This window comes from Ascochyta rabiei, chromosome 1 (assembly GCF_004011695.2).
Source record: "Ascochyta rabiei chromosome 1, complete sequence".
Lineage (NCBI taxonomy): Eukaryota > Fungi > Ascomycota > Dothideomycetes > Pleosporales > Didymellaceae > Ascochyta > Ascochyta rabiei.
In genome coordinates, this window is record NC_082405.1 from 140,805 (window position 1) to 161,465 (window position 20,661).

The following is a 20,661-nucleotide window of genomic DNA, read 5'->3' on the forward strand; positions in this document are numbered from 1 at the left end:
CTCTTACAAAGTTGTCGCTGTCACGCAACGAAGCTCTTACCTGGCTTTTCGATCCCCAAACGTTTATTCAATCGTCGCGGTTCGGACACGTCACATGCAGTCTTTGCGATTTTTCTCTCAACAACCAGTCATGGTGAGCGCCAATGCCAATCGATTGCGGTCATTATGGCACGCAGTCGCGTTATGTAGGCAGCGCTTTTGGGAAGCTCACTTCTTCATTCGGTGGCAGCGTTACGCGATATCGAGATGAAACGCACTCGCAATGCTTAGACGCCATTACATTCCAAACTTACGCCATTGAACCACAACACTACCTAGCATTCCTCAAACCATTCTTATGCGTGGCACTGACACATTATGAACTCGAGTCGTCCACTGCATGGTCACCAGCATTCACTCATTCGTACACGATTTACGCTTCTACTGCAACGGCGATGCAGCGTCTGCTTTCGCCACGGTTCACCAGACATTTGTCATCTGCAAGCGCTGGCATTACAGCAGCGCAATCTTTCGGTCCCCAAGGTGACACAACGGCGACAATTCCGACATTGATACCGTCTTTTGCTACAGCACTTCTTCCTGCGAGTTCGCTTTCTACAGTCCCAACTCTACCCCCCGCAAGTCCAAGCTTAGCGATTCCACTGCCGTCTTTGATCCTTGCGCAACACTCTGTCGCTTTATATCCTACAACGACTCCTGCACCTGCTGCTTTGATGTCAGACGCTATTCCCTTTGACCCACAATCGGCGCTGCCTTCAGATGGCGCAACACCTTGGTGGGTGGTCACTGAGTTTCTACAACCCCATGGTCTGCCGACTGAGCCCTCGTACGTACTTCTTCCGCCGCCGCTAATACCAGAGCCGACTGCCACCCGAGACGAGGAAAGCCTTTCAACAGTAACCAACCTGCTTGGTCCAACCTTGGAACCGTTGCCGTCGTCCGTCAATCTAGGTTCACCAGTCATAGATGAACCGGCTGTTCCATTCCCAGACGTCTTCGCCTTCGATCCGGACGATTGGCTCTGGCCCTTCGCGGCGCCCTACTCACCCCAAGCCCAGCCCCCTATTTTATCCCCCTCCTTCAAGCCCGACGCGCAGGGTAATCTGCCCACCAAGAAAGACATTACGAACCGGTACGCCACCAGTGACTCCACAGATTCCGGCGTTATCGAAACGGGAAAACTCATCGCCGACGTCTGGACGTACGAATTCTACGACACTGGCCTAGTGCACATCGATGACACTTTTCTTAACCCTTCGACAAATATCTGGGGATATCTGCCGGATGGCACAAGGATTGGGTTGGACAGCGCGGGGGTGTATATTGGGTGGGAGAAGAGGGTCCCTTACGGGCCTGAGATGCTGGATGTTATGAAGGCCTTTTGGCTGCCGGAGCCACAGTGGTTTATTTAGATGACCTGTCTAGGTAATCGGACGTTGTTGTAACTGAATAGGTTTTAATTGAAAGCTAGGCCGGTCCTTTCGCATTTTCGACAGGCATCGAGATTAATTGTATGAAATGACAACGGCCAGCCTCCGCCTGTCCCCGCACTCGTGCCTGACCTTCACAACTCATCTTACACCGTCTCGCCTGCAAATCCAGCTGCGTAGGTACACCTCCCTATCAAGTTGTCCATGATATGCAGTAATTTGAGTAAGTGCGCACTTTGGTAAAGCGAGCAGAGCGTGGGAGTCTGCTGTGCCCATCCCTCCGTGGAGCCGACTGCTTGACCCGAATGCTCTCCAGGCCGTTTTTGTCTCCTGCCTGGAGTGCTGACATTAATCCTAGCTAGATAACGCCAGCTTTTGCGTTACCATTGTGAAATTGGCTCCAGCATATTAAAGATGCATAGTGCGTGAGGACTCATAAATCGCCAACTTCATCTGTTAGGGTTCCTCTCTGTTCCCAAATGCTTATGATACTGTCTGAAACATTCAGGGGCATTTTGATCCGATGAGGGCGATGGTGGAAGGGATATCCTGGTGAGGGTCATGGTGATGAGATGGGTGGAAGGCTGGGGGAGTTGAATGCCCTGGTGGTCTTGAACTCTCCCCCTTGAATCTATCGCCTTCAGAACTCAGTGCAAAAAGAGCAGAGTAGGCGGCGGGCGAATGAAGTCGCGGGACAAGTTAAAGTCCTTTTCGCTTGAAACTAAAGTCATAAGATATATTCAGTGCATGCCTAGGCGGTCCTCAAACTACGATCCACTGCAGAGGACTCTATATTTGCCTTCGCAAGAAGATAAGACAGGGCTCCACCCCTATCCACCCCACAAGTGCACAACTACTAGGAAAGGTGCTATGAGTTCAAGGGCTTCCGCCCCGAATCCACATCTACATCCGTCTCACATATGCCCCCTGGGAGGTTTTCAGCTCCTATAGAACCCACTAGACGTTCGTCAATTCAATCACTCGATCAATCAAGCTGCGATCCTTTGGACTTCGGCGGTCTTTCCAATGCAAGCAGTCGCTCGACAGTAAAAGCTCAAAGTTACCACTAAGTATGAGGGCGAGATTCCATAGCCATGAGCCGGTGTAATAGCACTAGTTTAGTAGTGCAGGATGGCCGATCACTACCACTAAAACCTTCCAGCCACGGTGGCCCTCATCGATTTTCTACCAATACCTCGTCACGATCTGCAAGGCCGTCTTGCTATTGCCCATGCTATGAGGGTCGTGCACCAGTCGTTCCGAAAGCTCGAGGAAGAATGTTCGCGTATTAACCTCTGACATACACCCTATAACGTGTACTGCTCAGATACAACCCCTTATAGGGTAGTTCTGAGGCCATCTTGAGTGCACTTGAACAGTGTATAACAGCCTTTTGTACCATACCCGCTGCTGGCATATTGGCTTTTTACGAAAGACTGTTGAAGAAGCATCATACCTATGTCGGCCCTAGGCACTAGTTTTAAATATCGGGTATTCATTTTCAACTTGGTTTGGGTGGCCAAGAAGCGAAGAACTGACGGCCGGAATGGAAGCCATTTCGAGAGCTTTGAGGAAGTAGAGTACCGGGGCTGTATAATACGACCCAGATCCAAGGCTTTGTCCTATAGTCATCGTGTATATGAATCTTGACATATGTAGACCAATATCGCTTGTATCAATTTTCTTTATAATTATTTTGTCCTAAAAGTAAATTGTCTGCTTTTCGTGAAAGTTTCCCATCCAAAATTGTTTAGGTACGATATACAATCTTAAAGCCTGGTCCGCCCTCTACTGTTCTACCAATCTGGCCAGGTACTTGCACATACCCCTCTGACCCAACTGGCGTGTCCCACTCAACTATGACCGTCTTTTTCAGCACTTGGATCCTGGCAGAGAACTTGCCCAAAGCAGTAGTAAAACCTGCTTCCGCTCTCTCCAGCTCGTCAAACGTACCCGGTTTTATCTCCCACTTCCTTCCCTTTGGCTCCGTAATTCTCAAACCTACTAGATACTCCGTCAATGTGCTCGTGGGACCACTGCTCCAACCATGCGCATGGCTCACGTAGCTTGGGTCATTCCGATACCCTCTATCACCTCGATAGCCCCAACTCCCGTCAGCAAGGTAACCCTCAGGTACTGTCGACTGCGTGCCATTGGGATTGTTCAAGTACCAACCCCACGCGCTTCTGATGAGCTTGAGTGAACGCTCTGGACGGCCGATCTTGAAATGCGCTTCGAGCTCAATACTGGATATGAAAGGCGATATGGTGGAAACATTGGCACTGAGTTCGGGATTAATTGCGCCGATCGGCGTCCAGTTTGTGGTGAGGTATGTGGAGACGCGCTGAGCGCGTGGATCCGAAGCCGGAAAGATCTCAAACGCGAGAGCCATGCTGTTCGCGTCTTGCGGGTAAAGCGCGGTGTTGTTAATACTCTCTTTGAAGGCACCGCGCATGTCGTCCCATAGGTGGGTAATGATAGATGCTTGCAGAGCCGACGCCGCAACGGTCCAGTTGGTGCGGTGAGTTGAAGCATCTGGAAGGCTTGGAGACCAGTCCGCTATTGAGCTTCCGGTGACTAACGCCCGGTACAGACTCCGTTTTTTAGTAGTCAATCTCGGAGAGGGGAGTATTTTCGGTACTTACAGCATACTAGCGGAGCTCCGCTCAGAGGAATAAGTCCATCGCCCCCAATCTGCGGTTCCAGTGACATTCACGAGCCCCCTACTGTCAATTTTGCCGAGCATCCTGTTCACGCCCAAAACATACTTGGACCAGTAGTTTTGCACGAAGATTTCGTCACCCGTATACAGGTAATAGTTGTAGAAACCAATGAGAGCCCACAAGTGATACGCTGATAAGCTGTTAGTACCAACCTATCATGTATGTTGAGACAACAATCAGGACTTACTGTCACTGTCTTTGCTAAGATACGGTGGCCCAGCTTTTGGCAGTGTGCCATCGGCTGACTGCATCAAAAATTAGTGATTGTGCGGGCCTACCTATAGAGAAACTGACTTGATTGTCGAAAATCGCCCTCAACGCGTTTTTTGTGCTCTCCATTTCACCGGTGCTGACAAAAGCGGCTGGAACGGCCGTACCCATGTCCCCGATCCAAACCCACCGATCCCGCTTTGCCCCGTCTAGCAGAACTGTGTCGCCCGGACCAATGTAGGCAGCATTGTTCCACCCCACACGGTCAGTCTGAACTTTCGCTCTCCCGGTATTGCCAGGAACCGAGTTTGTTTGCAGAGTATACGCGCCGCTATACCAAATTTTGTCAAGCAAGGGTTCACTTGAGTGAAAGTAGCCTTGATAGGCTCGAAGGTCTGGCCAAGTAGGCTGGAAGCTAATCTCTAGCTTGACTCTTCGGACCGTAAGGCTTTCGTTTGGACTAGCTAGAAGGAAGACAGTGAGATATCGGAATCCACCGCGAAGACTGACATCAGGCATGATGTAACTCCCCTCACGTGTGGTATTCAGTGGATAAAGCAAGGCATTGTCTGGACCTTGTCCACCGTTCGAGTTGTCTGACTTGCGGCCCACGTAATCCTTTGCTTCTGTGAAAGCTAGACCAATCGAAGCATTGGTGCTATTGCCGTTCATCGCATATTCGAACGACAAAATGCCACCGACCTCAAGTCCAAAATCAAAGACAACACCATCGCTTGATGCTTTGATAATCGTGCCGTTGTGGTTGTAATTACCAAGAGGGGCTCCGTTTGGAAGCGACAGAAGCGTCTGGGGTTCCACAGAACGGGATTTTGGAGCAAGATTAAAAGCTTCCCAGGGCCCGGTAAACGCGGGGTGTGATGGCCCGTTACACGTGCTGTTTCTCCAGCATGCCTGGGGCTTTGTAGTAGCGGTCACAGGTCCGCTGACGCAGAAGAGGGTTGCCAAGATAAGGAGCATCTTCTACTTATACAACTACTCGTAAAGTTGGTATACAATTATTGGGGAAGGCTCGGCATAATATACCTGCAGTCGATCAGGCGTTTGACGGGTTGCTCGGCTTTCGCAACATTTGGAAGCGAGACGAAGAGGCACTATAATGGACTAGAGTGGTGTACAAGTGCTACCCCGCAAACTACCCCGCAACGCTATATTTCTAGTAACTATTTAAGTAATGTTTAGTATGAGTAGCTATAAAAATTAATTTAGTATTGTATATGCTGTTAATCAGAAAGAATAATAGCTACTTTAAAGATGGTAGTTATTCTTTAAGTTTTTTGTTCTATAAAAGTTGCTAGAACTTTATGTTCAGTTTTAACATTCATGTGCTATCCTTTGCTATCGTTGTATCTCGTATTCGTCTCATTGTATTGAGTAGATTCTCGACGAGCGGTGAGTTTGGCATGAGTGGATCGCTATCGCCCTGTCCCATTATATCAATCATGACACTCATGACATCCGTCAAATCGCTCAGTGGAACCAGCGGCGCGTCGTATCCATGGTTATGCATTACGGGCGTTCCCACGCCCAGAGAAGTATACCGATACGTTCCCAATGTCTCTTCATCGTCAACATGAACCACTTGCTGGAGATTTATAGCGGTGTGCCTTGCCTTACTTACGCTTTCCTGGTCGTAAGAAAACATGCGTGACGCAAGACCAAACGCCCAGAAGGTCAAGCTGACGTGGAACAGCGAGATGGCGTAGAAGTCTCGGAGATGCGAGGGGGGAAGCTGCCTCGCAGCACGTACGACCTGACCTGCGTGCCATACAGCAGATCTGGCCGCTTTGCTGCTCGCCCATTCTTTCATCGAGGCTTGTACATGACTTGTGTCTTCCAGAGTTTCTCCCAGACCGCAGAAATGCTGGAGCTCTTCAAGAGAAGTGTGTAAATGCATAAGGATCAGCTCCAGCAGGAGCATGTTTTCGTTTGGGTATATGACGCGATAGTAGTCGAATACTTTGAGAAGCTCTTGTTGTCGTGTCATCATCGTCAAGCGGCTGTCCCATACGGAATTTCTGTTTGGTTCGACAAAAAACAATCGGGCCAGTTTCCGGTACTCCCAGACCATACCCCACATGGCGTACAGGAAGGCGGAACAAGAGAGTTGGAAATCGATCACCATTTTTCTTTCCTGCATAAGATCAGGGATAGCAAGGCATTCCGTCAGAGAGGGACTCATTGTCGTACACATGTCGGTGTTCGTTTGGTACTTTTCTTTCCATTCCTCTGCAGAACCCGCCAACCACAGCTCCTGCGGCTCCGGCAGCGGAAGGTCAAGTTCGGAGTAGGAGATAGCAGGGTTTGTGAGCAGTGACATTGATGCCTGTGCGTCATGGCTCAGGAGATGGTACACTAGTCTCTTGAAGGACTCCTGCTGGACCCAAGTGCGCCACTTCTGCTCCAGTACAAACCCTACATCTTCTGGGCCAAAAACCTGAACTGAATAACTGGACCGCCTGAAGCGATTTCCCCGCCTCAGCATCGACAACAGCGGTTGCTGGAAACTCTCTGAGATCTCGATCTTTCTGCTGCTGCCACTCCAAAGTCCAATTGCGAGTTGTAGCATGTAAGCTTGGGACATCTCCAAGTCTCGAACGAGCGTGTTATCAGCTTCCCACACTGTAGGCGCGTGGTTGCGGACAACTTCCTGTATGGCAAATCCAAGTTTGCGCAGTGATCGATCTGGGGTTAGGACTGCACCAGCCGCTGCCATGGCGAGCAGCAACTCTGGTCTAGCTTTTCCTGGCACAAAACTGGCTGTGTGAATCCAAGTCCGTGCTGAAGGAGTTGGGCCAGCAAGAAAGAATTGGATCAACTTGTCTAGCAACATAACCGAAGGAAAAGCCGACAAGGCAGGGAGGATGTGCGATCTCACTTGACTAAAGATTATAGCGAGAATTTTATCTCGGGCTGCCGAATCCAGTTTCTCGGTAGTCGCTCGTCTTCTCACCTCTACGAGGCTTTCCGGCGTTCCCTCAATGTGGTCTTGTGTGGGTATAGAGAGGTCCCCTTGTTCTGAGTAGCCATGGACACCAGGCACTGGAACAAAACGCCAGATAGAGTTTGAGATATTTCCATGTGTAAGCTTGGCATCTGACCCCTCACCAGATATCGAACGATTCCAAGCAGTTGTTCTGTTGTGTGGGTTCAAAGACAAATCAACTGGTGTTTGGGCCTCAAAAGGCACTCGAGTATTGTATGTGTTCAAAAAGTTAAGATCGATCGCGCTGAAGTCAAGATCGATTTCACCACCATAGCCTATCAATCCGCTAGGAGTCAGTGTGCCGCTCAGGAAGTCGGTAGCAAAGGTTCCAGATGGAAGGAAATCAATGGTAGCAGACTGTTGTGACTGCGGCCTGACAAGAGTGTTATGTTCTTGCTCGTATTGATGTGGTGCAAGTGATGAAGGTGATGGAATATGTGGTGGAATGTGGTTCATGGTGTTTGCCACCAACAACTGATCAAGAGCATGCTCTTCACTTTCAAGAGACAAGCTTGGTTCCTCGTTGTTCGATACTAGAGAAGTACTCCGATGCTGCGGAGCCGGTGTTCCTCCCGTGGCAGTGGCCGCTTCGCGGGACTCCTGCGCAATTGATCTAGGAGCTGAAATGCAAGCGACGTTCTTCCTTAGACAGCGTTTGCAAGGTTTTTTATCCTCGCATTTTAGGTGATGCTCAGCGCATGCCTCGCAAGCTTTGGAGACACGGAGAGGTATTGACGAATTGTCGCCAGTGCGGCGACGCTTGTTCCGTGACTCGTCGTTTAGGGTAGTGTGTAGTAGAGCATGTCGTCTCAGCAAATCGCTAATTCTTAATGAGCAGGAGCATCATATACTACCACAACCTGCTCACACTCTGCTAAACTTCTTGCTGCATGTTTCGCAATGGTAGGGTTTCTCCTGCGTATCTGCATCATTCAGTCAGTTTGTTGAGTGCCGGAAAAATCAGTTCAGGTTGTATTTAGGCCCGATGTACGTACGCGATCGCACATGACGAGCCAAGTGGTCAAGGCGGGAATACGACTGGCAGCAGGTTCCACACTGGAAGAGGCCACCCTGTTGTTGACCGCTGTGAGCAGGAAAGGCGGACATGGTAGAGCAGGAACGACACTGTGCAAAAAGGATGCTACCCGTCAGGTGGGCAATGCTTTCTATTGAGCGGGCTCCCGAAGGTCGGAAAGGTGGGGGCCGGACGAGGTGGGGGAACGAAGTGCGGGGGAAGCTACCTAGGGTCCCCACAATATACGCAAGCTTCGCAACGAACGTAAGCTACCGCTCTTCGAACCGAATTCTGACATCTTATGAAAACGATTGGTAGAATGCTAGTGGTACCAGGCGTAGTGACTAGAGGTCCAGGTCGATGTTCGGATTGGTCCCTCCACTCGATTAAGTGACGGTGGCGCGTCCACGCATGATCTGTGTGGTTCAGCATCAAATGCTCATCATATGCGTCAAGAAGAAACGTTGCCGGAACCCAACTCTCATTACACATAAAGCCCACCGTTTGCCATCAAATGCGTTCCGTCAATCCAGCTTGCACGTGGCTCGCATAGTAATGCCACGGCAAAGGCGATTTCATCCGTCCTACCCAATCTGGCTTCCACAGGTGTCTTGTCGATGACTGGCTGTATCTTGGTCATGAACTCTTCCCCAGCCTGCGCGAACCCTCGGTTCTCGTGGGTCATGGGCTGACAGCGTTCACAGTAACGCCACATTTCGGCGGTAACTCCTTCGCCCATACTCTAGTGGAACTGTCCACCAATCCTTTGCTCCCTGTATAGATCGTCTGCACGGGAGGAACTTCTTTCGCAGAATGGACACGAAGTTGATGATACGGCCTCGGTGCTTTGGGGGATAAGGCATGGTTGATTGTGTAAGGAGAAACGTGCCTCGCCCATCAAGATTGACAAGTAAATCCCAGTCGTCCAATGTCTATTCTTCGAATGGCTTATTAACTGCGAACGCCGCAGTTTTAATGAGAATTTCAACCCTGCCAAACTCTTTGATAGCCTCTTGGACAAGTTTCTTCGATCCATCGATTGTAGAGGTGTCGGCTTCCACCGCAATTGATCCGGTGGGCAAGCTTGCTGCCAACTTTTCTGCCTCTTCTCGTAGCTTCGGGTATGTGTAATTGATAATCACGTTTGCGCCTCGCCACTCAAGTTCGTGGCCAATATGAGCACTGATACCTGAGCTGGAACCGCTCACGATAGCGATTTCATCGTGGAGAATCCGTTTAGGCATTTTGGAGCGAACGGCGTAGAACTGATAGCCGGTGATTTTCAGGTGAAGGATTTGTTGAAATTGGTCCTAACAAAACGCGATATTGTTCTTCGAAGAAGTGTCTGAGACACATATGTCTCTGATGTACTCTGCTAGGGCAAGTCAAGTCCAGTGCAAATGAAAACATATTTGTCTTCGTACAACGCTAAGGCTGCAAGCCCGGGATTGTGGACCACATGCCCACGAATTTTTAGATTTTAATGCGGCGTCAATACAGGCTGGGGGCTGTCGAAGGTTAAATTCCAGTGCAAAAACCCTCGCAAGACATCTTCCCAAAGGCAGATCGTTACACGGTGTTGGTCATCATACCGCGCCTCTACATCGAAAAGGGATCTGACGAAGACTGAGCTACCATGAGCGAGGCACAAAATTTACCCATCACTTGGAGAAACGATACAAGCACCGAGGAACAGGAACGTGCGCGCGTCGGCCGCGTCTTCAACCACCGAAGCCCAAGTCGCTTCCCAGTCGCCGTCGTCGAAGCCGAGAGAGAAGATCATATCGATCAGGCGGTGAACATTGCACGACACAGGAATCTGCATATTTCAGACCGCTCTAGCAGGCACTCATGGGCGGCTTAGAGCGTACGAGATTATGCGATATTGATTGATCTGAGCAATTACAAGCAAAGAGTTGAACAAGACAACGGGTGTTATGACTGTCTCCCCAAGCACAACAAGGATCCAATTTAACTCTTTACTGGAAACAGAAGGGTCGATGTTTCCGGGAGGACATTGTCCAGATGTTGGACTTGAAGTTTTCTACTTCAAGGTGGGATGAGCTGGGTCTGCAGGGTAAGCAGAGTCTCTTTCAGTACGGTTTCTGACATGATGTCACAGATCTGAGGCTGGATATGCCAACACTTCGAAGCAATAGATGTGATTACTGCGAATGGCCAGCGACTACACTACAACGAGAAAGAAATCGAATGGTATTGTGGGCTGCGCTTGTCGTGTCTGGAACGATCTGTTTCCTCGTCGCCATCACATCGAATTTCGCCCCCGCCTTCGAGACGGCGTATGGATTCAAACCCTGGCAATCTGGTCTCTGCTTCGTTGCAGCACTTGTTGGGCCTTTCATTGGAATATATCCGGGGGTCATCTCTCCGACCGGATAGCCGACATCCAGACACAGCCCAATGGAGGCGTTCGCGAGCCTGAGATGCGATTACCTGTAATCCTTGTGAATGTCGTTACGGCACCGCTCGCACTCGTGTTATACGGCGTGGGATTGAAGTACAGGCTCCACTGGATCTGTCTCACAATTGCTCTCGGTTTGAATAAATCCATCTCGGGCCTGTTGCTCGATCTTTTCTAACGCTCACAGTCAATTAATCTATAGCGCAAGCCACAAATGTTACGCTTGTGCACACCATCGACTGCTGAAGATCCGTAGCTGAGGAAATCACGGTGACACAGATGGCCCGAAAGTCTGCGTTTGGATTTTTGTTGTCCTTTTATACAAACCCTTGGGTGCAAAAGTCGGTTTACCTCAATGCCTACAGTGCTGTGGATGGCATCTCTGGTCGCTTGATAGATCTCGGTGTATCGTTTTTTTGGGCCCCAGAACCAGGAGTGCTACCTAGCAATGGGCGCCGGCCCATAAGTCGGTGCACTGGTATGAGGACCGCGAGGTGGGTGAGTGAAGCACAGACGCTGATAAGTTTCCGCAAATGCGTCCTGCTGATAGGACTGACGTCATTTCTTTCAATCGCATGGATCTGTGAGGATTGATCGTACGTCTGTCTGATCCCGTCAACTTCATGTCCTCTTCGAAAAACACATGGAAATGATTAAAAAGAGTTTCTGGCTTCTGAGACTCTGGGTGACAGCATGCCCAGGTGGAGGTAGCCGATGTCACTAGCCACCAATCAGGAAGGTACTCTACTCGACCAAGCCTTCCGTTAGCGGCAAGCACGGCTTGTCATCTAGCTTGGAGAAGCTTATCGTCCTCCTATCATCTTCCAACGATTGTCGCACGTGTGAACATTTCGCCGCCGTGCCTCTCTAGACGTTCAGCGAATTTGGCAAGGGGTAACGCATATAAATCGGCCAGGGAGCCTTCCTATCATCATATAGTCCGCTTCATCAGCTTCGATCCTTGAGATGCGGTTTCAAAGTGTCAGCGTCATTGCTGCTGCTATTGCTACAGCTTTGGCATGCGGAGGAGACCACAGTTGCTATGGGCCGCTGAAGGATGATGTGGTCTTGACACGCAATGTTAGGCGTATGCAGCCAGATGCAAGCAATGCGACCACAGGGCCAAAAGCCCCTCTTGAATGGGGCCAGATCAACTTCTTGCATACGACCGATACGCATGGCTGGCTAGAGGGTCACATCAAGGAGCAAGTAAGACATCGAGCCCGTCTGTCTATGATTGGTTGAGACTGATGCGTAGTAGAGTTATGGAGCTGATTGGGGTGACTTCGTCAGCTTCACAAGGCATATGAAGCAGAAGGCCAACAAGCTTGGTGTGGATTTGTTATTGGTTGACACAGGTGTAAGCCGCTCTCAGAGTCATAGTACTCTCACAAATTGGCTCAACACAACTAAACGTCATTAGGATTTGCACGACGGAGCCGGCTTGAGCGACGCAACATCACCCAATGGTGTAGTGTCCAATCCTATTTTCGAGAACGTTGATTACGACCTTCTGACAATTGGAAATCACGAGCTCTACGTAACAGAAATTGCCTACGAGACCTTTAGCAACTTCTCAAAGGTGTACGGAGACAAGTACATCACAAGTAATGTGCAAATCAAGAACCCCGCTACCGGACAGTTTGAATACATTGGTGCACAGTATCGCTACTTCACCACGGAGCGAGGTATGATAAGTCCATACATCAATGTCCACGACTGATCTTAAGCAAGGTCTACGCATAATGGCATTTGGGGTGCTCTTTGACTTTACTGGCAACAGCAATGTTTCGAAGGTCATCAAAGCGGCTGATCTGGTGAAAGAACAGTGGTTCCTTGACGCTGTCAACTATAAGGATCCCATTGATCTTTTCGTACTGGCTGGTCATAACCCGGTCAGGCTTAACGAGTCGAGCAGCTCTTTTGACACGGTATTTGGTGCTATCCGTGGTGAGAGGCCAGACGTGCCCATTCAGGGCTTCGGCGGTCATACTCATATCCGCGACTTTACCGTGTGGGACAACAAAGCTACAGCATTAGAGTCTGGTAAGATCTCGAGTATCTTTTCACGTTCCTCGTGATTGCTAACATCGATTAAGGTCGATACTGTGAGACGTTGGGTTGGTTAGCTATGTCTGGCATCGAGTCCACGGCAAAGAAGGTAAAGAAGAACCCCAAAGGTGTACCAAACCCTACACGAAGTGCTGTCCCGCCACCAAGCACTGGTACAGTCAGTGCGAGTTTGCAGTTGCCAACTTCAACCTCTCCTTCCAGTTTGCGTTATGCCCGACGCTACCTAGACTGGAACCGTCAGACGTTTGCATACCACGCCAAGGGTAGTCAGAACTTCAATGCGTTTGGTACACCCAAGGGCGCTGCAGTTACATCCGAGATCACAACAGAGCGCGCTAAGCTCAACCTTACCAGCCTCTATGGCTGCGCGCCTGAGACGTACTGCCAATACTGCAAACCATACGGGACTGATGGCAACATCTTCAAGCTACTACAGACCGCTCTTTCTACAGTCGTTGTAAATGAGACACGCAAAAATAACTCTCGCTTGATCATCATCAACACTGGGAGCATTCGATTCGATCTTGCCAAGGGACCATTCACGTATGATGATTCTTTCATCGTCTCGCCGTTCGATGATGCGTTCCAGTTCATTCCTGACGTTCCTTATGAGCAAGCCTCTAAAGTCATCGACATTCTGAACGCGGGACCATACCAGAAGAAGCGTGACCTCGAAAACGCTGATTTCGATTTCAACACCATCCTCGCTGATCGCGACACCTGCATTGATCCACCACTCACACATTCTTATGAGGGGGTAACTCGCCGCTCGAAACAAGGTGGACGTTTGATACGACGTCAATCTACCACTCCCACCCCGGGATACACCACCGTGGACGACTTTGGCAATGACGGTGATGATACTGTCCATTCGAACATCCCGCACTACCCTCAGCCCAACGATCTTCAGGCTAATGGGTCATTTCCCCTGGATGGGTCCCTCCCCAAGACCGTTGATCTTGTCTTTCTCGACTTCATTGCTAGTTACATCGTCAATGCTTTGAACAGTGCTGACGTGGGTGGCAAGTTTTCGTTGAACCAGGTCTCCTACTATATGGACAAGAAGTTCACAACTAACAGCTACCTTCCTGCGTATGCGAAGGTTGCTTGGCAGGCCAATGTACCGAATTGCCCTATCGGAGAAGGAATCGGATTTTAGTAGATAACTTTTTACAACGACCATCTACACGGCGTCGATTAGCAATAATGTACATTAGCCTCAGTAGTCAGGCTCAGCTTCGGAAAATCAACGTATTCTAGTTTGAGTATCTTGAACTCATCCTTGATACAATGAGTATCTTTCCCAAAAGCAAGTCATCATTGTGTCATGATAAATGTATTTTCTAAGCAACTGCACTTGGGGTCGGTACGACACAATTAAGCCTGTACTTTTGTAACAACTCAAGATGTGACATAGGTAGGGGCGCCATCGGGAAGCCCATATCAAGACGAGCGCGTGACTTGTTGCTTTGAGCTCGCTGATGTGGCTATGGATAACTTCTTGTCGTTTGGTTTGTAAACAGGAAAGAAAGAAACCCAGTTCGATACAAATAGAGGACAATGATCTTCTATTGACCATCTGAACAAATTGGTAGCGACTTGCTCGGGACGAATATTCTGCGAACACAAAACCATGACTATGAGCATATCTAGACTAGTCTGTATCTATATTGCGGCTAGGTGACGCAGTGATGGTCTTCTAATGCTGGGTTATTTATTAGACGGCGTTTCCTTCGGCTTTCCTGCTTGACTTTGATCTCTCTACATCAGACATATGTATATCTGCCTTGTTCATCTGTTAACTCCTTACATAACGCTGATCATGACCCCGAATTCGGGTATCGACAGGTCCACTTTTCTCAAGCGCTGGAACCTAACAGAGCGTAAAGTTCAGGGATATAGGAATATTTGAGACGTTGCCCCATGTACCGCATGCGTGCGCTGGGGCTCCTTAACAGCCTCGCGTTTTGTCCAAATAGCGTTTTTGCCAGAATTGTGACAGTAGCCATTACCCCCGTTTCGAGATTAGAGTTTACGTGCATATCTAAATTTTTGGCAGTCCTCCACTTGCCTCTGTAGGACTCGCATAACACGATAGTTTCATCTGCTCAAACGACGTGTTGACTCCCTATCGCACTTTGCTTGGATCTTGGAGATGGTGTGTGACGCGGGTACCTTTTGCAGCGCGGCTAGGCAATTTCGTTGTTCACGTCTGATCTACCACGGAAGAATCGAAAGCCAATATCTGATCTTCGGGAACATATCTCTTACTCGGCTCTGTTAAAAGGCTGTCAGATTCGTGATGAAATACCTCTCCACCCCGAGATGAACATACATTCCGAGCTGGCGAACTCAAGAAGCCTCCTGTACAATTTCAGCAATACACGGACTTTAGTATCCAATCCTTTCTTCAACGATTCCAGGAAGTCCGCCTCAAGAGTCGTGGGTCATGTCATCGCAGCTCGCAAGGCTGGATGTCCGGAGGTATCGATGCTGTACTGCAGGGTGTGGCGCAGTTGCTCCGCAGCTTTTATGCGGCTAGCTTGACTTTCTGCTGACTCGCTTGGTAAAGGGTAGCTGGCAGCCTGAATCTCAACAAGGAAAGATGACAACAATGCAGATGGTTTATTCAGCTGATCACCGATGCTTCACCGGATGATTGCGTCGAAGGGCCCATTCTCAATCCAGGGCACGGCGGTGTTGAGAACGAAGGACATCCCGCGGAGTAGCTGGAGGATCTCAATCAAAATCTCAAGAGAGTAGGTTCGAGCGTCTGCAAAAGCGTTCATGATGGTCAGTGAAGCCGATGCGAACAACGCATGGCAGTTGGCTGGCCCAAGGTCTGCGAGAGTTCGGTTCAGACCTGTGAGGGCTGCTGACTGGTGAGTCGAGGCAAGAACACGATAGTAAGAAGCCCTCGACAAGTTTATATAAGCAAGATGATTGGCCGAGAAAGATAGAATAACGTGCATAAGATGCGGATGCTTGAAGCCCTCTTGTGGTACCGCGAAGCCCCAAATCTGTTTTGCGGCTTGCAGTCCGGGCATTGTCATGTGAGCATGAGCAGTATAGTGATGCATCAATTCTAGATTATGCATCCATTCTCCGGCTGTGGCTTCTGGAGACGTGGTGAATGGATCGTACTGGTGGGCAGGTCTCAGTTGATGTTTGACACAATCAGTCGTTGTTGATCCGGGTAACAAAGACATGTCATAGCCATCCGGGTAACAAAGACATGTCATAGCCATCCGGGCTGGTTGAGCCTGTGTGTGTCGATGGCGTCTGAGAGACTGTGTGTGCGCGGCTTGATACAGAGATACTCAGCAGACTGCACTCAACGCGGTATCTAGCACACGCGCCGCACGGCCGGTTCTCGTCGCACTAAAAAGGTGATCTCGTTGTTAACAGGAAGGCTGTTGGTACATACCTTCACGCGTCTCGCCTTGCATTGCACACACCCATGGCGACTCTTCTTAGATCCCAACCTCGGCATGGCGATTTACGCGAGAACACGCTGCTATTGAGTAAAGTGCGGTTCGAATACGAGAGCGAGAGCTCGATGTGGCTTCGCGATTTGCCGACGGATCCTGAGCGCTAGTGTCCCTTTCGGTTAGCACCCTTTCCGTGCCTTACTCTTCCTTTCGGGCTATAACTATGTGGAAACAACGGTAGCCTTGATCCTTAGATGGCAGTGTAGCATTTGATGGCCAAGGAGTCTATTCCAACTACGACTGGCATCTTAAAGAAGAGCACATACTTCACGTACCCCAAGCCTCGCCTCTACGCTCGAATTCCGCAATTTCGGCTACATAATCCGCCTGCTCTTTTCCTGCAAGCTGCTCATAGATCCACAGGCTCGTGTCGATACCGGAAGTGACTCCCGCAGCGTTGATGATTCTTACACCAGCTTCAGTCGTGCCGGCGTCGACCCATCGTTTCTTCACCACTTCAATCCTTGCATCGCCACCTGCTGCTTTATCGGCCGTCGTCTTCAACATGTCGAAACCAAGATGATGTGTTGTCACTGTGCGACCAGCCAGGACGTTGGATGCCGCAAGAATGATGGCGCCCGTGCATACAGACTGCAGGATCCTGGCTCCAGCCTCCTGTCTTGGCGGCAGACTGACAAACTTGCGTAGGAGAGCTGTGAGCTCCTTGCCCTCCTTGGATGGAAGAAGACGATCGAAGACGTCAAAATCCGCGCCTGGGATGACAAGGATGTCGTAGTCGGCGATATTGGCCTCTAGCTCCTCAAAAATGCCATTGGGTACATAGACGAGACTACCACTTTCCGACGATATGCGATCGTGGTGTCCGAATGTTTTCACTTCGAAGATAGTTTCTCCAGATGCGGGTCGCATGCTATAGATTTCCACTGGCCCGCTGAAGTCGAGTATGTCTGCTGAGGGGTAAAGATACACCGCAACTTTAAAAGGAGCCATTTTGATTGTTGTATTTGATGTTCTGGTTGTGACGCTATCAACAGAAAATTTGTCCGATGTTGTGATTTTGACCGAAATGTGCCCCCGACTTTATGTGGAGACTATGGATCTTACCCGCCGGAACGGAGCAAAACGTTACTACCGGCTCCGCTCAGGCCGTTATCGAGGCTTGGCAACAAGTGTAAGCAGGAGCACACCGAACCACTTTGCTTTAGTAAGCTGATTGCAGTTGTGGGGTCGACCACGGGTGTCATTAGCATAGTAATAGCCCTTGTTACAAGCATTGAGGATACGTGATTCTTTGACCACAGGACCGTTTGAAACTAGTTCACTACGAAGACTGTGGCAGAACCTTCTTCAGAACCTCGACTAAGCCGTGAATCTCCTCCTCGGTGTTATAGTGCACCATTGAGACCCTTGTCACACCTTCTGGACCAGTCTTCAGGATTTCATCGCATAGCCTCTTCGAGTAGAAATGACCCCACCTAAAGCCGTAGTTGGAGATTTTCTCAGCTTCTACGACGATTGTCTTTGGGCTAATACCTTCAACGACAAACGAGATCGTCGGCACACGTTCCTTCGAGTCGGCGGACGCTGAGCCGATAACAGTGACATCGTTACGGGAGTTCAGAAAGTCGAGCAAAATCTTCTGAAGTTTGCCCTCGTGTTCGATGATCGCCTGGTCAGAACCCTCAAGGTATCTCGCAATTTCAGGGATTGCTTGCACTCCTTCGTAATTCGAAGCTGCAAAGCCGAGCTTATCCTCGAGTGTCTTGGTTGGATTGAAAAAGTGCGCCATAGGCTTGACATACTGCTGAGCGGAGTTGCTGGCATACAATACAGCGATGTGCGGACCATAGACCTGGGCAAGTAAGCATAGGCTCACTAGACGACGACCAGGATACATACCTTGTACCATGAGAACGCGTAAAAATCGACACCAAAAGCCTTCACATCAACCCTTCTGTGCGGCGCAAAGCTCACACCATCCACGCAGAATAACGCGCCCACTTCGTGGACAGCATTTGCAATCGCCGATACATCATGGATTGACCCGAGAACATTCGAGACATGTGTACACGCCACAAATTTGACCTTGGTTGAGAGAAGCGGCCTCAGGTTCTCTGCAGTCAGCTTCAGCTCAGGCTTATCTGAGTGCCACCAGGTCACTTTCAGCTTAAGGCGTTCAGCCATAAATAGCCACGGCTTCACGTTGGTTTCATGTTCCATCTTCGAGAGGATAATCTCATCCCCTTCGTTCAGTAGCATTGCGCTGGACAAATTCATGAAGAGCTGGGTTGTGGATGCTCCAAGTACTGCATATAATCAGCATTGTCATTCGACCTGTACTTTGGTTGAATTGTGCACCTATCTCGTCGCGTCCTGCGTTAATGTATTTTGCAGCTGCTTGGTATCCTTCCTCATATTTGGTGTTTGACTGCGTGCCCGTGTGGTACGAAGCACCGAGTTGGACATTGGTCTTGGACAGGTACTGAGTGATGCTAACGTTACATTAGTTTGTTCTTGTTAATTGAACTCTTCGAGAACTCACGAATCAATCACGTCTCCCAAAGCCTGGCTGCCTCCGGCGTTGTCAAGGAATACCTGGTCCTGCTGTAGTGCGGGGAAGCGTTCGCGCGCTTTCGAGATGTCGAAAGAGGATGTCATGTTCGCAGATTTTTGATGTGGTTATAGCTTCGATTTTCTCAAATGACTGGTTTATAATGATTAGCTCGTAGGGCGAAGGGCGTGTTGCGCTGTTGTTCTTTAAACCTTGCGCGGACTGAAGGTGGGGTGGGGTGGCTTGCTGGAGAAGGAAGGTGCTCCACCAGTGACGCCATCATCTATCATCTAAGCCTAACGACACGTTTACAGCATCTTTTCTTGCGTATAATACAAAATCACATCCGTTGCTCGGTTTACTAAACAGAAAGTACCTCTTTACAAAAGAACTAAACGTCGCCACAAGAATCGTGATGTAACATACACAGCTACCAGTCACAGCCCTCAGAACACCGCCTTGCCTCACGCGATGCTCTGGCGACAAATACTAGCCTACAAATACAGCAGGGCAATGTGCATCTTAGTTACGGCACCACTGCCTTTAGAACACACGTGGTTACTACAACTGCGACAAACCTAATCAGTCAACGCTAGCTCAGGTACCAATTCCTAATGGGGTTAACTAGCCAGACATATCGTGTAGTTGCCGGCCAAGCTTTTAGAAGCGTGGGGTTACTATAGTCTTTTCAACTGCTCACCTCCACTCCGAGCACGAAAAGACTTGGCAAGCGACATGCTCGAATGCCCATGCCCAGACGCTGGCTCAGCACTAAGGAGTCTAGTCGGTTTCCAGGACACCGAATTTGCATTTTTAGTGCTCTACACACTAAACGAGGTTATTGCAACGTAAGGCCAACCTTTTCTGCTTCTATCTAGTTACTAGATGCAACTTTAGTGTTCTTGCTACCTAGAGAATACTTCTTTATACTTTGCACTTATAAGGTACATTGTTACTCTCTAACTACTTACACTACAGCCTTCAACATGCTATGTTTATGCAATCTAGCTAAATCTTACCTATGTGTTAATAACACTACATATACTAGAGCGTAGATATAAATGCAGCTAGAGTGAAGGAGTGAAAGTGTGAGGCAGACTTCACAAGCACAAAGGTAGCGATTTGGTGAACTGGCAGATTCGAAGAGGAGTGAACAAAATAGCAGACAAGGAGCTACAAGAGGGCAGAGAAGATGGTGTTCTTTTAAGAAGGAGGCCCTACCTCGTTGTTAGTGAAAGTGAAGGCCTGGAAGGATCGACTGAGTTAGATGGAACCTGCTAGTAGGTTGTGCCATCTGATCTCATCAGAAGTCCTGACAGTAAGAGAGTAGAAGAGCTAGAGATAGTGCTTATACCAAGCAGAGGTTGCCTTATTGTACTTGCCCTGCACTTGTCTAAAATAGTACAAAAGTCTAGCTTCTAGAATACTAAAATGAATTCTGCATCACTAGTTAAGTTGGTAGACCTGGTACTAAACGTTGGACTCGCTATCTATTGTTGTCTAAACATTAGGATCTGTCTGCTCAAGCTACTAAAAGTCTCATCCAAGTACACTTAGAGCTTTTGAAGTAAGTAGCGTATCAAACAAAAGCCACTCGTTGCAGGTAGGTGGACCGGTCTCTGACGAGCGTGCAGGTAGGTAAAGACTTACCCGAAACACATCGAATATCGAACCCTGCAGCATCTTCCTCATTGTCCCTCCGCAAACCTGAACTGATTTCTTTTTTAACACAGTTCCTGTAACAGATCATAATGGTCATTCAAAGTCAGATATCTCACTGG

At 49.2% G+C, this 20,661-nt stretch overlaps 9 protein-coding genes across 9 annotated transcripts, besides 2 other annotated features; 3 read left to right on the top strand and 6 right to left on the bottom strand.

Annotated features, from left to right (window-relative positions):
* Window positions 1-143: 143 nt before the first annotated feature.
* On the top strand, window positions 144-1,412 carry EKO05_0000014 (uncharacterized protein; the record flags this gene model as incomplete). Its single annotated transcript, XM_038944588.2, has 1 exon — window positions 144-1,412. The coding sequence occupies one exon, from the start codon at window positions 144-146 to the stop codon at window positions 1,410-1,412; it is 1,269 nt and encodes a 422-aa protein (XP_038802557.2).
* Window positions 1,413-2,398: 986 nt separating this feature from the next.
* Window positions 2,399-2,423: a tandem repeat.
* Window positions 2,424-3,180: 757 nt separating this feature from the next.
* On the bottom strand, window positions 3,181-5,341 carry EKO05_0000015 (uncharacterized protein; the record flags this gene model as incomplete). The annotated part of the gene is made up of 4 exons (XM_038936417.1): window positions 3,181-4,024; window positions 4,076-4,283; window positions 4,341-4,398; window positions 4,448-5,341. The coding sequence occupies 4 exons, from the start codon at window positions 5,339-5,341 to the stop codon at window positions 3,181-3,183; spliced, it is 2,004 nt and encodes a 667-aa protein (XP_038802558.1).
* Window positions 5,342-5,702: 361 nt separating this feature from the next.
* On the bottom strand, window positions 5,703-8,474 carry EKO05_0000016 (uncharacterized protein; the record flags this gene model as incomplete). The annotated part of the gene is made up of 3 exons (XM_038944589.2): window positions 5,703-8,187; window positions 8,236-8,290; window positions 8,363-8,474. The coding sequence occupies 3 exons, from the start codon at window positions 8,472-8,474 to the stop codon at window positions 5,703-5,705; spliced, it is 2,652 nt and encodes an 883-aa protein (XP_038802559.2).
* Window positions 8,475-9,314: 840 nt separating this feature from the next.
* On the bottom strand, window positions 9,315-9,626 carry EKO05_0000017 (uncharacterized protein; the record flags this gene model as incomplete). The annotated part of the gene is made up of 1 exon (XM_038944590.1): window positions 9,315-9,626. One exon carries the CDS (start codon window positions 9,624-9,626, stop codon window positions 9,315-9,317), a length of 312 nt encoding a protein of 103 aa, XP_038802560.1.
* A 930-nt stretch (window positions 9,627-10,556) lies between these two features.
* On the top strand, window positions 10,557-10,982 carry EKO05_0000018 (uncharacterized protein; the record flags this gene model as incomplete). Its single annotated transcript, XM_059635360.1, has 1 exon — window positions 10,557-10,982. The coding sequence occupies one exon, from the start codon at window positions 10,557-10,559 to the stop codon at window positions 10,980-10,982; it is 426 nt and encodes a 141-aa protein (XP_059491343.1).
* A 788-nt stretch (window positions 10,983-11,770) lies between these two features.
* On the top strand, window positions 11,771-14,036 carry EKO05_0000019 (uncharacterized protein; the record flags this gene model as incomplete). Its single annotated transcript, XM_038936870.1, has 5 exons — window positions 11,771-12,013; window positions 12,066-12,164; window positions 12,228-12,492; window positions 12,539-12,850; window positions 12,904-14,036. The coding sequence occupies 5 exons, from the start codon at window positions 11,771-11,773 to the stop codon at window positions 14,034-14,036; spliced, it is 2,052 nt and encodes a 683-aa protein (XP_038802561.1).
* Window positions 14,037-15,525: 1,489 nt separating this feature from the next.
* Window positions 15,526-16,125, bottom strand: EKO05_0000020 (uncharacterized protein; the record flags this gene model as incomplete). The annotated part of the gene is made up of 1 exon (XM_059635361.1): window positions 15,526-16,125. The coding sequence occupies one exon, from the start codon at window positions 16,123-16,125 to the stop codon at window positions 15,526-15,528; it is 600 nt and encodes a 199-aa protein (XP_059491344.1).
* Window positions 16,126-16,635: 510 nt separating this feature from the next.
* On the bottom strand, window positions 16,636-17,319 carry EKO05_0000021 (uncharacterized protein; the record flags this gene model as incomplete). The annotated part of the gene is made up of 1 exon (XM_038944591.1): window positions 16,636-17,319. One exon carries the CDS (start codon window positions 17,317-17,319, stop codon window positions 16,636-16,638), a length of 684 nt encoding a protein of 227 aa, XP_038802562.1.
* Window positions 17,320-17,650: 331 nt separating this feature from the next.
* On the bottom strand, window positions 17,651-18,987 carry EKO05_0000022 (uncharacterized protein; the record flags this gene model as incomplete). The annotated part of the gene is made up of 4 exons (XM_038936796.1): window positions 17,651-18,181; window positions 18,229-18,635; window positions 18,688-18,821; window positions 18,872-18,987. 4 exons carry the CDS (start codon window positions 18,985-18,987, stop codon window positions 17,651-17,653), a joined length of 1,188 nt encoding a protein of 395 aa, XP_038802563.1.
* Window positions 18,988-19,967: 980 nt separating this feature from the next.
* Window positions 19,968-20,198: a dispersed repeat.
* Window positions 20,199-20,661: the final 463 nt, after the last annotated feature.